Here is a 26,601-nt window from a genome sequence, read left to right on the forward strand (position 1 = left end):
ATGATTGGCTAAGCAGTAACTAGTATATTGTTAACGTGTACATTATTCGGTACAAGTTTAGCACATTGTTCATAGAATTGCACGTCACCCACCCCAAAAACATAAATATATCCATTTGAAATGCAATGAATGGGCACACTGCTATCTTTTACAATATTTTTAATTCTTCAGTAAGTATAATTACTTCTCTAGTTTCATCAAACAATTCTTACACTGCCTGCGAAACCTTTTGAAATAGCATTTAATGTAAAAAAAAAAAAAAATCACACGGGTCAATGTTTAAATCTAGGCTTAAAACTCACTTCTACTCTATAGCATACGAGTAACCTAATCTTCTTATATGTAATAACTTGTGAAGCCCTTAGAGACTAATTGTGATTAAGGGCTATACAAATAAAAATGACTTGACTTGACTTGACTAGAGGCGCCATTTCCTGCAATGTTTCCACCCCATCTCGAACCGGGGACCTTTCGCCTACTGTCATTTTATTATGGTGGTCGTCAGAATGTCGAACTACAAATGTGATCTTTTGGATTACATAATGACGTCATAGCCATGCGCCTACTGTTATGGAAGGACCTCCGCAATGCATGCGGCTTTTAGGATATTGACTCCACGTTTGTCGTTTTTACTTCGCCTTGACGCTACAATATATTTAGTGAATGAATGTATATACACCAAGCGATTTTTGTCGTTGTTTATCTTTTGCAAAAGTGCTCTTTTTAGTCGTAAAACGATTCCAATTCTCACGCACGAAAACGTCTCAACTCGTGTGGCTTCCATGGAGCTGGATACAGCCAAAAAGGTGGAAGAAAATGACACAGAGTTAAAAGAAACCGAATTAAAAGGAAAACGTAAAAGCGACGAACTTAAAGAGAGCGGCTCCGTCAAGAGGAAAAGAGGATCCCGTGGAAAGAATCTCCGTCCCGGGGAGAGATATGTGCCTCCTCCGCAAAAACGCAACCTTGGTGTCAGCTTCAGCCAGGAACATTTCGACGAGACTTCATATTTCTTCGAGGACGGTCTACGCAAAGTTCGTCCTTATTATTTTGACTTCAAAACTTACTGTAAAGGACGCTGGGTCGGGAAGACTCTTTTAGAGGTGTTTGGGAGCGAGTTCCGAGCAGAATCCATTGAATATTATCAGCGCGCTGTCAAAGACGGTCGCATCCGATTGAATGAGATCCCCGTGGAAGACCTTTCTGTGGTACTTAAGGTGAGTGTCATAATAACTGCAAATTCAAAGTAGCACGCTGTAAGTTGACTTATCCTTTGGTTATTATGTCCATGCTATGTTGTCCCCAAGCCTTCATGTGACCCTAAGCAAAGCCCCACTATTACTTGATCATTTCCACGTTCTACTCCAGGGGTTGGCAACTATTTGGAGTCAGGGGCCGCGTGTGACATGTTATAGTCATCTCATCTCATTAGCTGCACCGCTTATCCTCAGTAGGGTCGCGGGGGTGCTGGATCCCCTCCCAGCAATCATCGGGCAGTGGGCAGGGGACACCCTGAACTGGTTTCCAGCCAATCGCAGGGCACACAGGGACAGACAACTCTCTCGCTCATTCACACCTAGTGACAATTTGGACCGGCCAATCCACCTGAAATGCATGTCTTTGGAATGTGGGAGGAAACCGGAGTGCCCGGAGGAAACCCACGCAAGCACGGGGAGAACATACAAACTCCGCACAGGAAGTCCGGTAGCTGGAATTGAACCCACACAGGAGGTTCCCAAGACCTTAGAACTGTGGCCACACACGTGCTAACCACTGCGCCGCCGTTATAGTCAAGTCAGGGTTATTTGTTTAGCCCTTAATCACAACGAGTCTCAAAGGACTGCACCGACGATTGCAAACTTCAGGCTATTACTATTACAACATCCCCTGATCTAAAACCTACATGAGGGCAAGGAAAAACTCAAAAACCACAATAGTAACAACGCATGGTAGTTGAATAAGCAGTTGAGTTGAAACAAATAACTATTATTGAAGTAAATAACCACGACTTTTTACCATGGTGATAATTTTTGCTGTGCGACCCGGAAAAGTTCTAAACCCAATTTGGCATTTGATGGTTTCCTTTTTGATGAAGACAGAAGATGGTGATGAATATATGAAATCAATTGGCAGGCCTCAAAGTCTAATGTATTTCCAAGCAAATTTATGTTAGGCTTCTTTTTAAATAGATTAGTTTCATCAAATTGCTTTTGAAACAACCACAATTAGAGCAAAACAGTATAGTGTTTTAAGCACTTAATTTGTTAGTTCGTTTTGAAATATTACTGTAGGGGTTTTTTTTTTGTTTTGTTTTTAGTATTTCTGAAGTCAGATTTTTATTGAAGTTGTATAGTTATTTGCAGTGTTATTGTTGTTTTATTTTTGTACTATTTTGGTGGTATTTCCAAAGTAATTTTTATGTAGTACTTCCATAGTAGTATTGTTTTCAGTATTTCTGTAGTACTTCTGTTGTATTTCGAAAGTCGATTTTTGTTGTATATGTAAAGTATTTTTGTAGTATTTTTGTATTATCACTGAAGTTTTATGATTTTAGTATTTTTGTAGTATTGTGGTACTATTGTGGTATTATCTCTAATGTATTTTGTAGTATTTACATATAAGAGTGTTTGTTGTATATCTGTACTATTTTTGTAGATGTGTTACTGTAGTTTTATTTTTGTGATATTTGAATAGGATAATATTTGTAGTATGTGGGACAATAAATTATTACCTTAAAATGTACGACAACACGATTATTATTAATTTTGCTTAGTAAAAATAAAATTATCACCACTAAATGTGCACCTCAGGATCATGGGAAATGTATTGTTTTATAACAAATATAGCATATGCTAAAATAAAGCTATGCGAATAAGCATTAATTTGAGGTTTGGAAATGATAGTTTTGATGAAATGGCATCGTTTATTCATTTTGAAATTGTTATTATCTGAATGGCTTTATTTATGTTTATTTAGAAGCCCCTGGAGTGGTCTTAATAAAAATGTTAATTTATACAAAGCACTGTTTTTGTCCCATAGCATGTATCAATTGTAATTTGAATATAAAACAGTACACAGAAGTAAAAAGCGAAAGTTGTACTATTTATAAGTAGTACAGTATTTGACATTCAGATTCAAGCATTGACATACGTACTTTATCCCTGACACAGAACAATGACCACCTCAGGAACACCGTCCATCGTCACGAGCCCCCCGTTGTTGGAAAGCCCCTGGAGGTCCTGGTGGACGACGGCAAAGTCCTCGTGATTGACAAGCCTTCTTCGATCCCAGTCCATCCGTGTGGCCGTTTTCGTCACAACACCGTGATCTTCATCCTTGGCAAAGAGCACGGCATCTCGGAGCTGCACACGGTGCACCGATTGGACCGCCTTACCTCGGGAGTGCTGCTCTTTGCCAGGACCTTGGAGATCTCAAAGAAGCTGGACCAGTTGGTTAGAGAGAGAAAGGTAGGTTCTTTCTTTTAAGTCTCTGCCATACTTGGAGAGCAGTATTATCTAAACCAAGGGCTGAGGGCCAGATCAGGCCTACAACATGTTATGAGTCCTTGAAATCCTTGAAAATGCTTGAATTTTAATGTTGTGTTTTCAAGGATCGAAAAGTCCGTGCATTTCTGTTTGAAGTGCTTGTAAGTGTTTGAAATTGGTGCCACGTTTCTCAACAAGTCTGCCTCAAAATGATGCCGACGCTGGTCTCTTGTGTCTTGGCTCTGCCATTGCATTTCCTCTTATCTCATGATTAACGGCAGCTGGCATTGGTTAGCATGGCAATTGTTATGTGAAGCGTTATGACCCCCTGCAGGTGGCGCACAATAGGACAGGTGCATGCTACACCTGGAATGTGTATTAGTGCAAGGATTACGTATCAATTATGAACATTAATGACTGGCCATGCAAAAAAAAAAAATGAGTTTGCATTTTCTCATGGTAAATTGTATTGGGAAAAACTACGTGCAACTGAAAATCTAAGCTGATGATTACAGTTATTTTACCCAACACCTTACATGGGTAGAGATTCTTTTTAAAAATATTCACACACATATTGCTCAGATCTACAAATATATTCGCAATTTACTCAAGATCTTCAAATCTTATGTCCTGATAAATTTAAGTCACATAGTCAAGTCACATTTGTATAGCCCTTAATCCCCAAAATGTCTCAAAGGACTGCATGGGATTGCAATTACACCATCGCCTGATCTTAAACCAACACGCGGGCAAGGAAAAACTTAAAACCTCAGCGTGAGGAAAAAAGAAACCTTGAAAAGGGGCCTCACAAGTGGCAATCCCCCTTCCAGGAGGACCAGGGTGGAATAGACTTAGTAAATGCCAATGCATGATTTAAAAAACGCACATGTAAATCGCGGATATATTTGTCGATCTCTGATTTCTTCTTTTAATGTTACTGGAGAAATGGAAAAATTGGCTTTGATAGTCCTTAAAAAGATCTTGAATCCTGACATAAAAGGGGTGTACGAACCCTGTTTCTTATGATTATGGTACTGTTTTTGTTTTTCTTTAACTTTCATGAATTCAGGTCATTATTTGTGTAAAAAGATATTTTCCTTCATCTGGCCCCAAACTATAAATAATATAGGGTTCCCGGGGATCCTTGAAAAGTCCTAAAAGGCATTGAATAATTATTCTAAAAGCAAGGCCTTGGTTGGCATCAAAATGTCTTAAAACCATTTTCGAAAGTCTTACAAGTGTGAACACATTATTTAGATTGATATTCGTTTGAACCAAAAAGATTTAATAAAAAAGTCATTTTTGGTGAATCATGATAAAAATGCTTGATGAATGTAGCAGAAGAGTTCCTTGGCGTTTGTAAGTTATCTGCCAGTTTTGACTGAGGATCCAAGATGTGTTATAAACATCCTTTTTATTTATTGTTTTCCATGTCTAAAACTTTGGAGAGTGCTATGTGTTTTTCAACATGACTTCACTTGTTTTTTTTTTGTGAACTTTTTCTTAAATTTGATTTCAAAAGGCATTAAAGAAGTCTTAAAAAGTCTTGAATTTAACTTGCCTTGAGCTGTAGGAACCCTGTAATATGACATGACTGTTGTATAACGGTAATAATCAAACTAACTCTAACGTGGACTGCAAGAAAATGAATTTGACACTCCTGTTTCAGAGCTTTGAATTTTCTCCCAACAGCTTGAAAAAGAGTATGTATGCCGAGTGGAAGGTGAGTTTCCAGAAGAGGAGTTGGTCTGCGAGGAGCCCATCCTGGTTGTGTCCTTTAAGATCGGGCTCTGCCGCGTCGACCCCAAAGGAAAGGAGTGTCAAACGGTCTTCCAAAGACTAAGCTTTAATGGTAAGACCAGCGTGGTGCGCTGTATGCCCCTGACTGGACGCACCCATCAGATCAGGGTGCACCTCCAGTACCTGGGCTTCCCTATCCTCAATGATCCCATCTATGGTGCCTCCGCCTGGGGTCCTCACAGGGGGAAGGACGGGTTGGTGGGAAAGAGCGATGAAGAGCTCTACAAGGCTTTGGTCGAGGAACATCAACATCAGGAGAGCATTCACCTCCTGGATTTACATGACAACTGCAGTCTTTTGTCTCAAAAGAAATCTCAGGATAATAAACTCGGAGATGGTACTTGTGAAGCCGAGAAGGATGGAGAAACTCACCAGTTGCAATGCGGTGATGGAACACCAGAGGCCACCTCAAATAAGGACAATACTATCAAAGGATCTCAGGACATTGTTTCAGACAAATCACAGGTAGATCAAATGCGAACTACAATGGACCCCATGTGCAGTGAGTGTAAACTGGTACGAGCAGATCCCACTGAAAACGAACTCATCATGTACCTGCACGCTTTACGCTACAAAGGACCGGACTTTGATTATTCTACAGCGTTACCTGATTGGGCCAAAGAAGACTGGTCAGAAGGGAACTAATACAAGAACTCCTTCAGAGATTTTTTTGAGGCAGTTTGACGCACGAATTTTAGTGAAAGTGAAATTTGGTAGAAATTGTGATTTATTTGGTTTTTATAAGAATCATGGTTTTTGCGGTATAATATAGACTTCTCAATTAGACCATACAATCTTTGTATTCTTTAATCATGATGGTCTTGTGAGTTGTATTCATAAGTTATGCTTGTGTGCAATCAGCCCTTATCTCTTTGGTTGTAACATAAAAACTGACGGACAATGAAATATGTTGTTGATTAGAGCTCCAAATTTAAAAGCTACTAAATTCTTTAAATGCACCAATAAATGCTCAGGAACGCCAGGCTCATAATAAATCTTCAACAGGTGTGGATTTATGAGGTTATCTGACAATAATGACAAATGTTTTCCCATAATTCTTAGTTGCAAATGATGCAAAAGTAAACTCCAATAAAAGTCATTGTGTAGAAAATGTTTAATTTCAACTGATTGACAGTAGAACAGTTTAAAGTGAACCAAGAAACCTTATTCGTGTTCTCTCAAAAGTTTGCAATAAAAGATGCTGTTTGATAAAGTTGTCGTGAAGGCTTTTTTTGTAAACAAACCGCCCCGGTACCTATAACATATTCTAGGCCCTTAAACATTGCCAGTTTTACACTTAATGACATCACCATAATAGGAACATTTTTTATTTCCCTCCTGCACAAACACGCAACATAAAACATTTGCATATAAGAGTTAATAATTTTGGCACATTTAGTTTCTTTTAAAACAAAACATTGTTACTGTTAGATTTTCCATATAGATAAAGCATTTCATTTGTTATTTTTTCATTAAAAATACTCAAGAAATGAAACAATTACTCTGTTGTTTGTCTGAACGCAAACACGCATTATACATTCTTATTCTAGTTCTTATGCACTTAAACACCTATGTACTTCAACTTTTGGACTGTATCAAATTTTCTAATAATGGTACATTATTTTTTTAAATGGCTTAGATGATAGCTTCCCAAATGGCTACAATATGCTTACATTGTAGTTAAATTAATTCAAACGAATGCATTTGGACATCATAAATGCTTGTTTACCTTTATTGTGAAGCTATTGTGCAATTGCCCACGACCCTACTAAGGATAAGCGATGCAGATAATGAATGAATGAATGAATATTGTGCAATTGCCCACACACTAGTCAAAATTTCAAATCTTTCACTGACAGAAATGAATATTTTGCTGGACCACTGCACTCTATATTGGCCCTTGTTGTGACTAAATGTGAGTAATTTATCATTTACATTTTATGACGAGGTCAATATTGTATTGAAATATAACTAAGGTGAGTTCTCTGAATATTATGACCATTTATGCTGTGCTGGTGCAGACTCAATAATTCTGCATTACTGCAATTGGTCAGTTGTCTTATGCAGTAGGGTAATAACAATAAACAATACACTTGCATAAAGACATTGATAGAGCACACTCATTCAATGTTCTATTTATAAGGTGTCATCTCGTTGTCCAGCTCTCTTTATCCAAACATCTGGTAGGTCTGGTTTACTATTGGGTAAAATGACAATTTCCTCAGCCTGGCTGCTACGACCTTTACCACCCGTCTCATAGACGGTCTCTTTGAGTGAAAGCCGCAAAGTGTCTCTCTTAGCGTTGAGGTGACCTGGTCGTAATGGAGTTTCTCCATCACTTTGCTGGGTATGGGATGTTCCCGGTTCTAAGTCACTCAAACATGTTTCGTTCGATTCATCCAAAAACTCACAGGAGCTCAGAGATTGTGAAGAGGGGTGAGGGAGTCTTTCTTCAGTGGATTGATCGTCTCTACATAGACATGTCTGGTCAGTGGTCTCGAGAGTGTGGCTGATTATAGTGTCGTCCATACTCGAGGATGATGAAAATGTTTTATTGGTCCATTGCTGCACTGTGTTAGAACAGGCTTGGCAGGTTTTACAGAGCCTCTTGCCACGAGTTGTATCACCTTTTGGCAGACCAATAGATTGCATTTGGTTTTCTTTGTATGGTGATGAGGTCTGCAGGGCTTGTCGACTGCAAATTTCGCCTCTTTCTCCGTCCAAGAATGTGTCTCTCCCGCAGTAATCAATCTCATCAGAGAGCACAGACGGTCTGTTTGATAGCTTACTGGTGCAAGTGCTGTTCTCAAAGCTGTCACTCAGTCGATAGGCCAAAGGCTGGAGCTCGTACTGCTCTTGCCCCTTGACCCCAGCTCTTGTTCCTGTCTGTTTCACCCTTTGTTGGTTTGGGTAGAGATAACACTCTGAGTCTTTATCATAAGCTTTCTGTGCTCTAGCTCTTCCCAAGCCTCCAATAGTAGATGAGGGGCCAGTTTCAGCCCCTGTGCAATATGCCAGCATCCCACCAGACGGGTCTGACAAACACAGAAGCGGGTTCTTCCCGCAGTTTTTCTGAGGACCAAAAAAGCAGCAAAGTGATTGGAAAAAGAAGGTTGCAAATCCACATGATAGACATTTTACCAAAAACAAGAAAATTCCCAATTTCCTGAAGAGCAACACCGTTGAAGGCAGCATGATAACTCCAGTGCAGAAGAAAGCTCCGGAAACTATTGCTACAGGACAGCCCATCCTTTTGGTTGAATGTGCTACTTTCCCAATTTTGTCTGGGTGAGGAGCAAAACAATAGGAAAAACAATAATTGGCTACAAAGTCAACAGATAATCCAGCTGCAGATGAGATGAAGAGAGCCTCAATACCACTCAGGTGCCATTCCAGTAGGATCAAGAGTCCGACAGTGACAAAAACACTGCCACCTACCGCCATAGTCCCGTACATACTCAAAGGAATATTGCAAGTGGTTAAGAGTAGCAAAATAAACGTGACAGACACAGAAGCGCCAGCTACCATCAGCATGTCCGAGCTCAGAGCTTGCTGTAGGTCAAAAAGTGATAGCTGACTGATGAACCAGCCATTTTCCAACCCTGGTGGTGCCCCTGATATTTCTTTATTAAACCACGCCAGGATCTCTCTGTAGAAAACATTTGTTTGGCTGAAGTTGAAGCTGTAGCGGTAATTAGTTTTGAACGCCAGAACGAGGGCGGCAATCTGGCCATCTGGTTGAAAGTACACGCCGCCTGCATGTGTCAAATGTCCCTCGGCGTACCTCTCTGCCAACATCGTGCTTAGGCAGTACTCAAAAACTCGAGGAGGGAAGGGGAAAGTGACATTGTTACAGCATATGTCATCACTTAGTGAACAGCGTCTGAGGGAGACCCAGTGCAATAGCTGCTCCACAAAACAGATATTATCTGTCATCATTTCTTTGTCCTCCGGGGAAGGCGAAGAGTAAAAGCTTTGGTTTTGCACAAGTCCACACAGGTCCCTCAACCAGACCTGAGCACGAGGTAGACTCATAGTAAATGAAGAATCAAGGACCAACGAACCATTACTTTTTGGATCAAAGTGATTGCCATTATCGATTGCTTTGATGCCCCAGACGAGCTTTAAAACAACAGGCCTGTCTTCCCCATTCTTTTGTCTCTCAAACATAAACATGTGACGGTATTCCGCGTCGTACCTCTCGAATGGGTGACTGGAGCGAAAGAGTTGTGTGATGGTACTCTCTAACGTAGAAAGTTTCATCCCGGGAACAAAGCATGACATGTACGTACCACCCGCAGCTAGCACTGCAAACCAGCACACCCAAATGTATCGGAACTTCACCACTCCGCAAGGAAAGATTTTGTGAAAAACTAAATTGGACGTGTCAGCTAGGCCTCGTTTTACCTCTCTCAGCTTTTGCCCGAATGTGAAAAGGAACCTCTTGCGTGAGCTGGCCTCCCAAAAGCCCCCTGTGTTCTTGGCACAACAGGGCTTCCACCCCTGCAGCGAAGCGGATGCAGATGACGCTTGTGTGTAACGTTCATGTAAGATGAAGGAGCATGGCAGCCACACAAGTGCCATTAAGGAACTGATGAATGAGGCGGTTCCCAGATAAACTGCAAAGCATCTGATAGCCGTGATGCTGCTGAGATAACCCGAGAAAAAAGCCGCACTGGAAGTCAGTCCCGAAGCTAAAATTAAGTAGCCAGTTTCCTGTAAAACCCTGTGGACTCGCTTTTCCAAGGACGCCGGGGGCTTATGGGACAGCTGCATATTCCAGAAGTCTCCAAAGATGAAAATCTGATTTGAGCAACTTCCCATGAGGATAAGCGCTGTAGAGAGGTTCACCAGTGGGAAGAATGTCAGACGAAATGCTACTTTGTAAAGGAAATAGGAAGTCAGGAGGGACCCGCTGATTGCTACGAAAGATAACGCCACCATGAAGACAGAATGGAGATAGAGAGCCATTGTGATGAGTAGAGAAATGATTGCGAGAACAGGGAACACAGAGTCACTTGCTAGGTAATACTTGAACAATGTCTGCTTGATTCCCAGGTCCATGCCAGTTATTGTGGTATTATTATACGTCAGATCTCTTCCCTTTAGACTCCTCATGTAAATGTCCATCATGTGTTCCCCCTTAACCACAGGCAAGAACAGAAGGCTGTACTTGAGGGTAGGGATCTGATACTCAGCCGTCTGCGGGCCGAGGAAATCTTTATCAACCAGGAAGTGAAGGATTTGGAAAACTATGCGGGACTGTTTGCAGCGTGAAGGGACAAAAGAACATCTGCCAGATTTGGGTCTCTTAAAACAGGACTCCTCTAGATGTCCATTGTGGTAGTAGGGTGCACACTTCCGGAGAAGGTTAAGTGCCTCAGAGACCTAATGGGACAACAATACATCATAACAATGACTTTCATATTATGTGTGTGTTTAAAGTGAGTATGTGTTACCTGTTGTGAGGTAAGGCCTAGGCAGCAGGAGGCATTAGTGAGAGCAGCTAAGTAATTTCCCAGGGACCAGCTCGGACAACAGCCTCTTTTTGATGTTGTCTCAGCCTCTCCACTCACATGTTGCTGGCAAACATCCTGGAACTCTGCCTGCGAGCGTATCTGAGACAAATGAGCAATGTTTTTGAAACCGCTCCGTGACTAATTCGGCAATTGAATTTCCAATGGTACTGAAGATTTAGACAAGGCTTTTCAAAATAAAAAGAAGATTAAGGAGATGAGTAAGCGAGCAGATGGTTGAAGAAGACAAAAGGTGAAATTGAGGCACAGGCATATGATGGATCCTACCCTGGATTGCTCCATCTCACACATGGCATGGATGGCTTTCAGGCTCCAGAGACTAACAGAGCTTTCTGAGCGGAACACGAGTTGCGCCAAATGCTGGCCTGTGAGGACACAGATGGACTCAATAAACATAAATAAATAAATAAAACTTATTCGTAATCTTTTTATCGCTTGAATATAAAACAAATGTAAATTTTAGTATTTAATCAAAGACAATTATAAGCACTAAGCTTGTAATGTTTTCCATATTTGGAACAGAAAATCAAAGGGATCCAAAGCTGCTCCATGGAACAGTCTGGCTGTAAATATGTTAAATAACCCTTTTATTTGACCATTAATGGCTCAAATATCTTCTAATTAGAATAGTATCACCATAGTTGTTCACAATATGTACTCATACAAGTATCTTGGTCTTGTTTGTCAGGATGGAATCCTGTTTGAATTTCTGGCTCCGTTTGCGGAGTTGATATTACTGGAGAACCTAGGGATACTACCTTAACCCATTTTGAGGTGGAGATAGAAATCTATGGAATTAAGTAGTGCATTCCAGACCCTCAGTACTCAAGATAAATGCATTAATACAACAAAATACTATACATACTCACTATATGTAATTGGTGTGTATATGAGTATGATTATAAACTAAAATTAATATTCAACTAAAGGAAAAAATGATCTTCCATCGACCGTTGCTAGAACTTATGCTGGTTAAGTGGAGTAGCCAATGGATGCAGGGGGGTTCGGGGAGTGGAGACGGCGACGGCAGATTTAAAAATTAACAGATTTTATTACTTCCTCTTGTGAGGGTTGTGCTCACTTTAATCACCCTTTTATTTATTTTTTTAATAGTCCACATTTTCATTTCGTTATAGCCATACAATGAAGGGACGGTCGCGATTCTTGTGCCACCAGCTTTATTTCCATGGTTATCATGTTCTGGTTCTCCTTTCAGTATCACTGCAAGCCTAGAAAATAAATACGGTACCAAAAAAAAAAAAAAAAAACCCTATTGCATTGCCAAAGTGAAGATAAAGGGAGCATTGTTGGAGGGAATTCACCCAATAGCATAAACACATTTTAATGATACCATGACCCAGACCAATAAAAGACCACCATCTTATATCATGTCAACCAATAGCAGACAGACATTTTAGAGACATATGATGTGCATGACTCACACATAAACAAATACTGAATTTTGTTCATTTTTGGGCATGCAAAATAATATGTTGTTGTTGTCATATAGCGGGAAAAATCCAGTAACAACAAGGAACCGGAAACAAAAACGTTTCAAAATCATTGTAAGGTATCCCCAGGGGCTACTTTATGGTCATCTATGTAAACAAAACCAACTCACCAGGTGCATCACAGAGGAAGGACTCCGTAGTCGAATCTTTGGCCAGCATCCTTTTGACTCGAGTGGTGTTGTGGATGTCATCGCTTAAAATAAACAATACAATTTTTGTGAAAAAGGTCAATAAAATAACAGTGCTAGTTGACTGTTGCACTGTACAGTAATCCCTCGCTACTTCGCGCTTCGGTGATCGCTGGTTGACTCCTTTGCGGATTTTGAAATGAAATTTCTGTTTTGTCATTGATATTAAAGTTTCATGCATTGTGTTCTGCCGGAGACAACACACAGCAGATGCTATCACAGTAGAAGGTTAGACGTATGTGTGTTGGATGGGCCTGACCGCCTGTGTGTGTTAATGTAATAGGTTGGTGTATTTCGTCAGTCAAAAAGCAGGGCGGATGCACATGTCAATGTCTCCACCCGAAACAACCAGTGCCAACTAGCTTTTAGCAGCTCGTTACATTAAAAAAAATCATCATTTAAGTTGGTCACTTTGGAAAGTCAGAAGAGTGCAAAGAAATGGTGATCACTATCAGGGGCTCTGTGGATTATTATCTTCTTCTGAAAGGTGACTGAGGCCTCGTTGGGAGAGAAGGCAATAGCGGTGCTGCAGGTCGGGCCGATTGCTAAGGCCAGGCTATGTAACATCTCTCATAGGCTAGCCTGGTCAAGCCTATATGTCATCAACGCCTGATCCATTACCCATGAAATTGATGACCTGGAGCTACATTTCGTGGGGAACGGTCATTTTCGGGATTGTTGTATTTTAATCATTACGGAGACCAAGGTCTATTCGAGTATACCTAATGCTAGCCAGCCACTTTCTAAATTGTTTTCTTACACTGAAAAGAGGAGCCCTCCAATTTTCTTGTACTTTTGTAACAAAAAAAATACTGCAACTTCCAACTTAAATGTTATTGTTTTATTTGTAGATGTATTGTTATTAATTTGTTGCAGTTGTATACTCTCAAGCAGGTGGAATCACTCTTCTTAGCCTCTCTGGTAAGATCTATTCAGGGGTACTGGAGAGGAGGGTTCGCCAGGAAGTCGAATCTCTGATTCAAGCGGAGCAGTGTGGTTTTTGTCCTGGCAGTGAAACAGTGGACCAGCTATACACCCTCTACAGGGTCCTTGAGGGTGCATGGGAATTTGCCTATCCGGTCTACATGTATTTTATGTACTTGGAGAAGACATTTGACTGTGTTCCTCGAGAGGCCCTGTGCTTCAGGAGTATGGGGTACCGCACAGTCTGCGATCCCTGTATGCCCGGTACCAGAGTCTGGTCCGCATTGCCAGCAGTAAGTCGTATTCGTTTCTGGTGGGAGTTGGACTCCGCCAGAGCTCCCCTTTGTCACAGATTCTGTTCATAACTTGCATGAACAGGATTTCTAGGCGCAGTCTTGGTGAAGAAGGAGTCCGGTTTGGGGGCCTCAGCATTACATCACCGCTTTTTGCCAATGATGCGGTGCTGTTGGCTTCCACAGGCCGTGATCTTCAGCTGTCACTGGAGAGATTCACAGCCCAGTGTAAAGCGGCTTGGATGAGGATCAGGATCTCTAAGTCCAAGACCATGGTACTCAGCTGGAAAAGGGTGGCATACTCCCACCAAGTTGGGGATGAGATCTTGCTCCAAGTGGAGGAGTTCAAGTATCTTGGGGTCTTGTTCACGAGTGAGGGTAAGATAGAACAAGAGATTGACAGACGGGTTAGTGCAGCGTCTGCCGCCATGCAGACCCTGTCTACTGGTCGATCTATGTTCCTACCCTCACCTCTGAACTGTGCGTTATGACCAAAAGAATACGATCTCGGATACAAGTGGCTGATATGAGTTTCCTCCGCAAGGTGGATGGGCTCTCCCTTAGAGATAAGTGAGAAGCTCAGTTATCCGGGAGGGACTCTATGTAGATGTAGAGCCACTGCTCCTCTGCATTGAGAGGAGCCAGTTGAGGTGGCTCGGGCATCTGATAAGGATGCCTCCTGGAAGCCTGTTTCGGGCATGTCCCACCGGTAGGAGGCCCTGGGGAGTACCTAGGACACGCTAGAGGGACTAAGTTTCTGGGCTGGCCTGGGAACGCCTCGGGATCCTGTCGGATCAGCTGGAGGAAGTGGCTGGGGTTAGGGACGTCTGGGCTTCTCTGTTAAGGCTGCTGCCCCTGCAACCCAACCCCGGATAAGCGGAAGATAATGGATGGACTCTCAGTCGGTAAGTTTGACCCTTGGGGGCTTTTATGAAGGGGCGTCGCTACTTAGCGGAGTTTCGCGTTTTTTTTTAACCCCATTAACTGCGATAACTGAGGGATTACTGCAACAGATTCTTCAATTATATATATTGTGAAGTGAAACAGAGATTATTATCTTGAGATGGTGCTTCACACTAAAACCCTCTGCTGACCTTTTCCCGAGCTGCTGCGGCAAAAGAGACAATAGTTTCCCCGGGCCAGTGTTCTCCTGCAGTTTGGATAAACTGGACTGGCGGACTGCGATGTCCGTCCCCCGTGGCTCAAAGCCCTGAAGAGAAACCATGTGTCTAAATCAAAACAGAAAGAACTTCTTTGTGTGTGAGCCGTGCCACGTTTTTCTTTTTAAATTAAGGCTCATCCTTACCTTAACATCAAGAGCCGGAGATTTATTTTTCCTCATTAAGTCATCTCCGGTAGGAATGCTTCACCTCTGTGTTTAATTAAATCCTTTAATATTACAAAGACACTAATTTGATCTGATTTAGTGCAGCATTGTGACGGGCGGTGGCGATGAGACTCGAGTCATTACGGAGAAAGTAATTAACAATCAACGCGAGGAGGCGGGCAATGCTCGTGTTTTAATTTTAAAGAGGAAACCCCTAAGGTGAGTTCAATTTTCGAGGCTCTGGCATTTGCCACAAGCACAAAAACTGCTCATTTGATGTGCCTGAGTTTTGTGGTTCATTAGAAAATTGTGTTTATTTGGAAAGTGGTGTTTTCAATTAAGGGGAAAACAAGAGACATTTTCTGAGTACAGTGGAACCTTTGAAAGAGATTGCGACATTTCACGCAAATTTTAATGAACCTGCTAGCTATAACGTACATGGCACACCAGTCTGAACCTTCACAAAAGGCAAATATTCACCACATAATCAAAGAAGCAAGTCTCTCCTGAAGGCTAGAATCTATGTTTTATGAGTCCCTTTATGAAATTCTGAGTATGTAATTTATTTTTTTAAATGCAAATTTTAGAAACATGTAACTGTCATTGATGAATACTGAAATTGGTAGTCACCAAAGTTTGACAGTGACTGTTTGACTCTAGAATAAATTAAGTCTGATAATTGTCTTCCTCTTGGTCTCCAACCTGAATAAATTGGATCAAAATCAACATCAAGACTTAAAATAGAATAGGGCGATCCCTCGCTATACACACTGCTGATTCATGGTTTTTCATCTTTAATTGTCTTCTACAGGTTGGCTAAACAGTCTCTAAGAGAGGATGTATTAGTAAAGGTTTACAGGTGAACACATGGAGAGGGATGGGTGCCACCAGGCTGTACTTGCCCAAGACACACCACAGGAAACTGTGCCCCTACCAACTAATCAACTGTTTTGAATAAAGTATTTAGACATTTTAAGCCAGTGGTTCTTAACCAGGGGCGTTACTAGACCTGAGTTTCAGGGGAGGTGGGGGGGTGTGTCACAACTATTATCAAGCCCCACCCCCCAAATTTTTGGGGGGAATCGCACTGTTTCCAGTCTTTTGTGTTTCACGATGAGCGTTTTTAATGTACTCGTTATTCTTGTATTTTTCCAGTTCCTTAAAACGACAGAAGAATCAAATATACATTGCATGCGTTTTTAGTTTCCAAAAGTTAAAGGTACAGTGTGTATTATTCAGCGCCTCCAAGTTCTCAACAATACTATTCAATAAAACAACCACAAATTGACAATATTATATTAAGAAAATAAGAAAAAATGCATGTATTTATTTTACATGACCTTGAGCAAGACACTGAACCCCTAATGTCCCTTAAAAGCAGGTAGGCCCGTTGCATGCATGGCTGACGCCGCTATCAGTGTGTGAGTGTGTGTGTGAAAGGGTGAGTGTTAAGTACATTGTAAAGCACTTTGGGAGGTCTTCAGTGGCTTGAAAAGCGCTATACAAATGCACACATTTACCATTTACCTTTTTTGTTCACTAAATTATAAGGCCTGTATAAAGGTTTTGTACTTTGAATTGAATGTATTGTAGAGCAGTGATCATTTAGCACCGGGCCGCACAGAAAGAGAAATAAGTTTCAGTATTCCTTTTTCTATTATTGTTTCATGGACTCTGCTATGATCGAGTGAACACAGAATTTGAGGAGCGTTTGAACTAAAGTCAGAGTGGTTTGCACCAGTGGGCACGGTTGCCTGTCGAGCCATGCAACTGTCACATCGAAGATACAGCGAGGGGTTGAATCAAAACAAATTTTCGCCCTGATAGCCAATCGGCTTGGAGAATGGTTCACTGCAGCCTATTCTCATGTTACAATGATTGTGCTAGACGCGTAGAGTAGTAGACGAGTTAACAAAGTGGTGGTCATAAAAACGTTCAGCTATGGAGAGAGGATTGATCGTTGCAGTTTGAGGAGCATAGAAGTCAACAAGCAGTGCTCAGAAAACCACATAAAACAAGCACACTTTTCGATAAAGAAAATGCTTACCAAATGTTACCAAACTATAAGTTTAACCCTAAATCACTAAATCCAATTTAATGTTCATCTTCAGTGTTGGGGTAAAAGATGCGCCGCTTCCTCCTTCCACCTCCCTCACTTCAGACGTAATTTCCGCTTCTTCCTGACAGCTTACAAACTTTACAAACTTTCTGCTTTTTGCACTTTGAAATCTGCAAAATATGATTGTCTTTTTGGCGCCATTTTGTTCAGTTTCACTTTCACTTTTGTTTGCTGTACGTCGTCGAAATGCGAACTGCGGCGCAGAATCGTTCATTTTGACGCTGCACTTGCAGTGCTCAGTTGATTTGAGGGACACGGCCCCAAGTAAACCCCAAGCTGCGTAGTTCAACTGCAACGCACAGTTCGGCGCTGAAGTACGCACAGCTGAAAAAAATATTCGTGTTTACTTTGGTGGCAAATTAAAGCTTCGTTTTTATTTCCGGCTCGGTTATCAAATCGAGTAATTTCGTCCGGTTTAGGTAGGTTCGGGTTTATAGACTCGCGAAACAGGTCGAGTCGGGCTGAATTTTTTTAGGCCCGATCTTATCTCTCCTTGGCACGCAGCTCGATGTGACAGGTTGTGTTAAACATTCCAATAGTGAGTGGGTTGCAGTGAGTTGGTGCACCCCAATATTGCACATGATTACACCAAGGATTTCTCTTTTTAAATTTTTTTTGTTGTTGTTATTAATATTTTGCTTATTATTATTGTTGTGATTGGACCAGGCGGTGATAATATCGTCAGACAATCAATCGTTCCATGGTGGAGAAAAGGTCAGGACCACTCTTGTTCAGTATTTCATTGTATAATAATTGGAAAACCCGCATGATAAACAATGCTTCACCTAAATATGGTCTTCGGATGTAATTCGAAAAAAGTTTCTGTTCGTACCTCATCCTGTTTTTAACAGCTTTTTTCGAAAATTTCCCCAACCCCTGTTAGCCCCTTGGTCTTGTGGTTTCTTGACATCAAACTAAACCCTGCTCTTTCACTTAAGACTTATTCTAACCTTCGTCTTGTGGTTTCTTTACATCAGACTGAACTTTGTTCTTTTGCTTGAAGTTCTAACATTAGTTTAAACTTATAGTTTGCATTAAAAATATCCATTTATAATATATATATATATACCACAGCCATATCCCCCTAGTGGGGGGTGGCTAGAGTCATTTCTGACTCTTTTTGGGAGATTGATTTAGAGGAGGGGATTCCCAGCCCCCTTGCTCAACCCAACTGAGGTGTTGGGAGTCATTAGGTGACCAAACCCCCCAATTCCAACCCCTAATGCTGAACGCCAAGCAGGGAGGCAACGGGTACCAATGTTTAAGTCTTAGGTATGACTCGGCCAAGGCTTGAACCACAACCTCCCAGTCTCGGGGCGGGCGCCATAGCCCCAAGGCCACCGAGCTGGTAAAAAAAAAAAACTTATATATTTCATGTATAATAGGTCTACACTGCTTACCAGCAAAGGTTCTGAGAAGTCCGGTAAAGGTCCAATGAGTAGGCCAGCCAGAGAACATCCAAGTAGCAGCACAGCGCACCCCACGAGGACCTCTAACGGGTAGTCCACCAGCATCTGCGAATAACTACCAAGCAGAGGTAGAAACAAAAAACACAGGGAAAGATACCTCACTCTCGGTGTGCATTTTTCTCTGTATTGAACTAGCAATGGTGTATTTTTATTTATTTTTTTCAAAGGAGGGTTTTTACCTTCTCACGAGGCAGTAGAGTCCTCCTTCTCTGTAAAGACATTCGTTATCATAAAAGTTACCTTCAGAAGTTCTTACATACTGAAATGAAGTTAGCAAACGCACCCAACTGTCACTACATGCCGCTGCGTCGGTCTCCGTGTAGCACTTTCACCGGATCCGTGCAGCCAATGACATCTAACCGCCTCCCGTTGACGAGATGTCTGATTGGTTGAGCTTCGGCTGACTCGGACCTGTGCACCCGAGACCACGCGAGGCCCCCTGGGACTGTTTGATCCGCAGCTCGTGTTTGCATCGTAGGAACTGCAGTGAGAGCACTTATCGGGTAGTAGTTGACCTTGAGGAACCTCAATAGGGAAAACAAAGTTTTGCAGGGTTTATAAAGCTCTGCATATAAGTCTGCATTGTTTTCTGAATAAGAATTTGGTCAATGCATAGTACTTTAGATAGATTGTGGTGCACATATTAGATTTGGAAGTCGAACTTGCTAATTAAAGTCAATGAATTCAACTGGCTGACCAGAAACTTGTCACACAAGTCCACCCCATTGCCATAGAATTTGCCCACGTTATTTTCAATGTACGAATAGGGTTACTACTCTACGCAGGGCAAGGGTCAGTAACCCAAAATGTTGGACCGAGATAAAAAAACTATTAACAAATGTGTGGAGGCACAAAAATTATAAAACTCTTATATACGCCTTACAAGAAGGAAACAGAAACCATATATTTTTCCATCATCAAATATTTGGGAAAAAACACCAGTGAGTGCTTGAAAGCCGCATACAGTTCTATTTTCAAACTACAGGCTCTAATGTTCTTGACCTCTTGCTCGGTTGTGCCCCCCACTTCTCTTTCTGCTATGGTCTGAGCCTGTTTGTGCTGTCCTCTGAAGGAGCGGTACACCCCGTTGAAGGATATCTTCATTTTCTTGGAATTTCCCGCAATAAAAAGCCTTAATTTCTTAGATCAAGAATGGACTGTTCAGTTTAACATAAAAGTTTTTTTATGGATATTCTGAAGGTTATACGCGACTAGCTCAGGGAATGTCAGTTTTAAAGCTTCTTTAACCAGCTAAACTTTTCAGCTGGGTTGTTGAAAATGGGCCTATTTACACTTATGTAGATATTGCATTAAAAAGACTTTGGCAGCTTAAATAGTCATTTATCATATGTACACAAAGTATGTGGTGTATTTCTAATTGGTATACGTTATCTTCAATGAAAAAAATAGTGCTTCTTCTTCAAAAAGGAAACCTCAAGCGACCCCAGACTTTTGAACAGTCGTGTAAGGGGTTTTTGTGTTGGTCCAATATAGGTTTTTCAACATTTCGGGTTGCCAACCCCATGCCTTAAACAAAATAGATACTACCAAATTTAACCAGGTGGCTCACTGACATTATACCAGACGCAGGGCCGTTAGGTTCACCACATCTCATAAAACACAGCACAATAGTATTCCGTACACACTTGGTGATAAAGCTGTCTGGACGAAGAGGGTCCATCAAGGCTGCTGCAGCTGTCACATAGCCCCCGCTCTGCTTGGTTGACGTTCGAATCGCTCCTTTCCGGGTCTTTCTCGTCGGGGGGGCACAACGACAGCACTGGGATCTCGCTGTGCACGACAAGGAATGACAAAAATGCAAACAATTTGGAGGATTTTTTTTTTTCCCCTGGCTCTCATTTAGATTCTCCCGCTTGGTTATAACCAGAACTAATGAGGCAAAGAACAGAGGTCTGGGTGCTACACTGTGACAAATGAAAGTCAGCAATTAAAGAGGAAAGTCTGAAATAGGGATGTAAAACGGTGAGTTTGTGCAAAGTCACGTCACTATAGACACTGAATCTTTGTGTTTATGTGGGGAATCCTGCTTTTATGCATGGCGACTGTGTCTGCTAGCATCTGCAAATATTAAATTTAATTCGGACTCTTAATCATCAAATACTTATTACATCATACGCAAAAAAAAAAATTCTACCTTATTTTGACAGAATTTGGAGCTCTAATTTGCTACTACTGCTAAGCAATATTTATGTCGATGCTGAAATGCTGCATTCGACTGCTAATACAATACACTCCACAGTGATCCACTAGATAGATAGATAGATAGATAGATACTTTATTCATCCCCGAAGGGAAATTCACATTTCCAGCAGCATCCCTGAGCTGAGAACAATACAATAATAAAGCCAAAAGAATACAATATACAAATACCCAGTGTGACGTGCAAATGCCCACTGTAGCGTGTTATATAGAATAACTAAAATAGTGCTACACAGAATACATATTGCAATGAAATTTGGTAATATGCAATGTAGGGGGGTGTAGTTTAATGTGGGCCTTTACTCTGCCGGGTGGAGTTAAAGAGCCTCATGGCATGAGGAAGAAAAGATCTCTTCAGTCTGTCCGTAGTACAAGACAGTGACAGCAGTCTGTCGCTGAAACTGCTCTTCTGTCTGGAGATAATGCTGTGTAGTGGATGCGATGGATTGTCCTTGATTGACCTCAGCTTTTTCAGTGCCCGTCTCTCAGCTACTGTTGTTAGGCTGTCCAGCTCTTTGCCCACAACAGAGCTCGCTTTCCTAGCCAGTTTATTGAGACGAGAGGCATCCTTCTTCTTGACGCTGCCTCCCCAACACGCTGCCGCATAGAAGAGGGCGCTTGCCACTACTGTCTCATAGAATATTTTCAGGAGCTTTTTGCAGATTTTGAAGGAGGCCAGCCTTCTGAGGAAGTAAAGTCGGCTTTGCCCTTTCCTACATAGAGCTTCTGTGTTGGCAGTCCAGTCCAGTTTGTTGTCCAGCTGCACACCCAGGTATTTGTAGGTCTGGACAAATTCTACACATTCTCCCTTGAGACTGGGAGGTCGGTGGTTCGCGCCCCGGCCGAGTCATTCCTAAGACTTAAAAAGTGGTCGGCGGCGCCCTCTGTTGGCTGCGGCTGCATCGGCTCGCTACAACGGGTCAGGTGCAATCGACATTTCGTTCTGTGTACATTGTTACACAGAATGACAATACAAGGAAATTATTATTATTATTATTATTATTATTATTGATGGTTACAGGAACCGGGTGAGTTCTGGTTCTCCTGAAGTCCACCACCATCTCTCTGGTCTTGGTGGTGTTTAGGTGCAGGTAGTTTGCGTCGCTCCATCGGACAAAGTCCTGAATCAATTTCCTGTACTCCTCCTCCTGCCCATTTCTGATACATCCCACGATCGCAGTGTCGTCGGCAAACTTTTGCACATGGCAGGACTCAGAGTTGTACTTAAAGTCCGATGTATATAGAGTGAATAGGTAGTAGATCGCGATCAATTCAATGAGCACCCTGGGCTAAACCAACAGCTTTATCGACACCTATGTAATGGCAGGCCTCAGGGGCTGCAGAACTGATTGTGATGGGCTCCGGGGAGATTTCTGTCTCTGGCAACAAGAAATGCTGAAATGTGATTGGTTTAATGCTTCAAAATGAAAACTCACATCTGAAAGCAGCGCAATCAGGGGAAAAGCAATACAAAGAAGCTGTCAGTCAATTTAAAATTGTTAAATAAATATTTATGGACAAAATACAATACACATCACATGATTCAGATATATTTTAGGCCAGCAGAGAAGGCCTCTCAGGCCCTGGCGGCCAGCCACTGCAGTAAACTAACTTCTAAGGACTCTTTCCGAATTAATGTTCCCCTTTACACTTATTGCTAAAATGGTCATTCATTAAAAGCAAGCTGGGCAATTTGCTTGTTTTTCCACAGCAAACTCGATGCGAGCACACTTCCTGTCCCGTCGCCATGGCGACTCAGTAAATCAACACAGGCAAGTGACCTCACACTCTTTAATGTGGTTCCCTTAACAAGGCTTAGTGATGGAAGACAGCGCAGTAGCAAGCGCTCTCATTCGATTGGATTAGATTAACTTGCGACTGCATGCACAGACTCATCGAATTAATGCCTCCCGTCTATTGACCAGATTACTAAATCATTCTTATTTGCAACCCTACTACCGCCTTCTTTTTCCCCCTGTGACAAGACCTGGCTGTAATGAGCACACAAACGTTCGATGTGAGCAATTTGAACAACTCATTAATATTTCACAAGATGAGTGTTAAAATAGTCCATGGAGGTGTCAGCCTGAATGTAAACTCGTTTTTCTGCCTGATAACAAGCAAACCCAGTTTCATATCAAAGGGTGCTAGAATACTCAGCATAACAATGTGTCAGGTACTCCTACAGTCGTATGTACAAGTATCGGAACCTTTTGGAATTTCTTACATTTTCAAATCTTAAATATGACCGTTCCGTTACTTATTCCTCCCCCATCTGTCATTTTTTTTCATATCAAAATGTGCTGAAATAATCATTTCCATGCATTAGGTACTCCTACAGTCGTATGAAAATCCTTTCAGGATTTCTCACGTTTTAAAATATTAAATGTGACGGTTCAGTTACTTATTCATACCCCTTCTGTTGTTGTTTCGTATCAAAGTGTGCAAGGATATTTCAATATATTAGGTACACTTGCAATGATATGACATCCTTTCAGAATTTCTCACATTTTAAGATATTAAATGTGATTGTTCAGTTACTTATTCCTCCCCTTTCTATCAATGTTTACTATCAAACTGTGCTAGAAAAATCCACATTTCAATGTATTAAGTTCTCCTACCGTGGTATGATAAAGAACCGTAATCTCTCATATTTCAAAATATTAAATGTGACTCTTAAGTAACTTAATTCATCCCCCTTCTGTTGCTGTTACATATCAAAGGGTACAAGGATACTCAACAACATTTCAATGTATTAGGTACACTTACAAATATATGGAAATCCATTCAGAATTTCTCACGTTTTAAAATATTAAATGTGACAGTTCAGCTACTTATTCATCCCCCTCCTGTTGTTTCGCAGTGTGCCAGGATACTCAACAACATTTCAATGAATTAGGTCAATTTACAACGGTGTGAAAATCATTTCAGAAGTTCAGAAGTTTAAAATATTAACTGATGTTTTAGTTACTTGTTCCTCCCCCTTCTGTCATTGTAGGTACTCCTACAGTGGTATGATAAAGAACCGTAATCTCCCATATTTCAAAATGTTAAATGTGACTGTTTAGTTACTTATTCATCCCCATTCTGTTGTTTTTACATATCAAAGGGTACAAGGATACTCAACAACATTTCAATAAATTAGGTACACTTACAATGATATGAAAATCCTTACAGAATTTCTCACATTTCAAAATATTAAATGTGATTGTTCAGTTACTTGTTCCTCCACTTTCTGTCATTGTTCAATATCAAAGGATGCTGGAATATTCAACATTTCAATTTGATAGGTACACTAACAGTGGAATAAAAATGTATGTGAACTTTTTGAAATTTCCCACATTTCAAAATGTTAAATGTTACGGTTGAGTTATTTATTCCTCCCCTTCTGTCATTCTTTCATGTCAAAATGTGCTGAAATAATCAACATGTCCATGCATTAGGTACCCCTACAGTGGTATGAAAATCCTTTCAGAATTTCTCACATTTTAAGATATTAAATTTGATTGTTCAGTTACTTGTCCATCCCCCTTCTGTCATTGTTTCATATCAAAGGGTGTTAGAATACTCAGCATAACAATGTGTCAGGTACTTCGACAGTGGTATGTAAAAGTATTGGAACCTTTTGGAATTTCTCACATTTTCAAATATTTAATATGACTGTTCAGTTACTTATTCCTCCCCCATCTGCCAGTTTTTCATATCAAAATGTGCAGTGGTATCAGGATTTCTCACGTTTTAAAATATTAAATGTGACAGTTCAGCTACTTATTCATCTCCCTCCTGTTGTTTCGCAAAGCGTGCTAGAATGCTCAACAATAATTTAATGAATTAGGTCAATTTACAATGGTGTGAAAATCATTTCAGAAGTTCTCTTATTTTATAATATTAATTGTGATGGTTTAGTTACTTGTTCCTCCCCTTCTGTTATTGTTTCATATCGACGGGTGCTAGAATACTCAACATCTCAATGTATTAGGTACTCCTACAGTGGTATGATAAAGAACTGTAATCTCTCATATTTCAAAATATTAAATGTGATGGTTCAGTCACTTATTCATACCCCCTCTGTTGTTGTCTCATATTAAGGGGTGGGTGCAAGGATATTTAACAACATTTTAATGTATTAGGCACACTTACAATGATATGAAAGTCCTTTCAGAATGTCTCACATTTTAAACTATTAAATGGGATTGTTCATTTATTTGTTCCTCCCCTTTCAATATCAAAGGGTGCTGACATTTCAACATTTCAATTTAATAGGTACACTAACAGTGGAATTAAAAATGATGTGAACCTTTTGGAATTTCCCACATTTCAAAATGTTAAATGTGACAGTCTAGTTATTTATTCCTCCTCTTCTGTCATTCTTTAATATCAAAGGGTGCAAAAACACTCAACAACATTTCAATGTGTTAAGTTAACACACAATTACAATTTATGGTGATTTTGTGCAGATTTTCTAAAAGGTTAACGTACTTTTCTTATACCCTCGTAAATGTCAAATAATGTCCCTATATTTCTTGATGTAGCTCTTTGTGGCTGCTGACATGCATCTTTCATTATACGTTGTGTTTTTCTTCATCCATGAAGCAAAGAGGTAGGTTTTAGAAACAAAAACTAAAAAATGAGAAGTTCCTCCCAAGGCTCGATAACAGAATATTCCAGGCACAAAGAATCTGAACTATAGCTGTATAAATTAACTTGTGCCTTACAAAAAGGGCGGTCTATAAACTGATGGTATATCCATTAAGTTAAACATAAAATGGAACCCACACTTTAATGACAACCTGGGGAGGTCGACCGCCAACCTTTGCCTGAGGAAATCAATTGTATTTTGTTAATACAATCGATTTAACTATGGGCTGCTTACATGCAGCTTCGCTCAGCCAGAGCTGGTTAAGAAGATGGATGCCAGTTACTCTTCAAATGTATGAATCTATTCTAAGAAAGGACAAATGCCTTCAGAATTAATCTTATTTAAATTGTTGGAGAAAGATGACTAGTGAGAGGTTGACAGCCACAACAATTGACGCTCTTCCACTAGATGTCAGGATTTACAATTAACATGCAGGATGAGTGCATTTAGAAATAATATATGATGATAATATAATAATACACGCACTGGGTTGGTGTTGACGTTTTTCCCAAGTAAAATATAAGCTTTGGTTCTTAAAAGGTTTAATAAAGATAATCTGCAACCCAAAAGGTAAAAATAATAATGCTTTTTCGCCTCTCAAACAACCCCCCATAAATCAGGAATACTGTATTGAGCTTTTGAAAGGTGTTCCAAATAAATGGCTCACTTGAGAACAGTTGTGCAACAGTCCATAAAAGATTGTATTAACAACAAAGCCCAATTTCCAAGATAACAGTAAAGAAAGGATTCACGATCCCTTGCGCCTTATCAGGACGCGTGGGTGTACCTAATTAAGTGTCCTGCGTGTAACGCAATAAACGCGGTTTGCATGCATTTATTATCCTTTTATGAGGTGCTTCCTTTAAAAAGAAATATTGTTTTTAACCGATCAACTCACCTATGATAAGCCTCCTGGGTGTCTCTTTCTTCCATGAAAGAATCATCCATCACTATCGCATCCGTGCTGTCTCCGATGTTCGAGCAGGGATCCATTTTATCGCCAATTTAGATTTGCTGGTAAATAAATGAATACGTTGCGCCTTTTTTTTTTGCAAATAACATGCGTTCCCCATCTGCTCCGGACGCGAG

General features: G+C 40.8%; 2 protein-coding genes across 2 annotated transcripts; one reads left to right on the forward strand and one right to left on the reverse strand.

Moving 5' to 3' along the window:
- The first annotated feature begins 533 nt into the window (after window positions 1-533).
- rpusd2 (RNA pseudouridine synthase domain containing 2) lies at window positions 534-6,498 on the forward strand. The gene is made up of 3 exons (XM_088354480.1): window positions 534-1,217; window positions 3,171-3,467; window positions 5,178-6,498. Exons 1-3 carry the CDS (start codon window positions 588-590, stop codon window positions 5,928-5,930), a joined length of 1,680 nt encoding a protein of 559 aa, XP_088210606.1. The 5' UTR covers window positions 534-587; the 3' UTR covers window positions 5,931-6,498.
- disp2 (dispatched RND transporter family member 2) lies at window positions 6,385-26,601 on the reverse strand. The gene is made up of 10 exons (XM_088354479.1): window positions 26,411-26,601; window positions 20,300-20,444; window positions 18,937-19,178; window positions 18,833-18,862; window positions 18,585-18,708; window positions 14,833-14,948; window positions 12,444-12,526; window positions 11,090-11,187; window positions 10,745-10,903; window positions 6,385-10,673 (listed from the first exon to the last, which is right to left on the reverse strand). The coding sequence occupies exons 1-10, from the start codon at window positions 26,503-26,505 to the stop codon at window positions 7,422-7,424; spliced, it is 4,344 nt and encodes a 1,447-aa protein (XP_088210605.1). The 5' UTR covers window positions 26,506-26,601; the 3' UTR covers window positions 6,385-7,421.

This window comes from Urocampus carinirostris, chromosome 15 (assembly GCF_059441175.1).
Source record: "Urocampus carinirostris isolate Australia breed hairy pipefish chromosome 15, RoL_Ucar_1.0, whole genome shotgun sequence".
In the NCBI taxonomy this organism is placed as follows: domain Eukaryota; kingdom Metazoa; phylum Chordata; class Actinopteri; order Syngnathiformes; family Syngnathidae; genus Urocampus; species Urocampus carinirostris.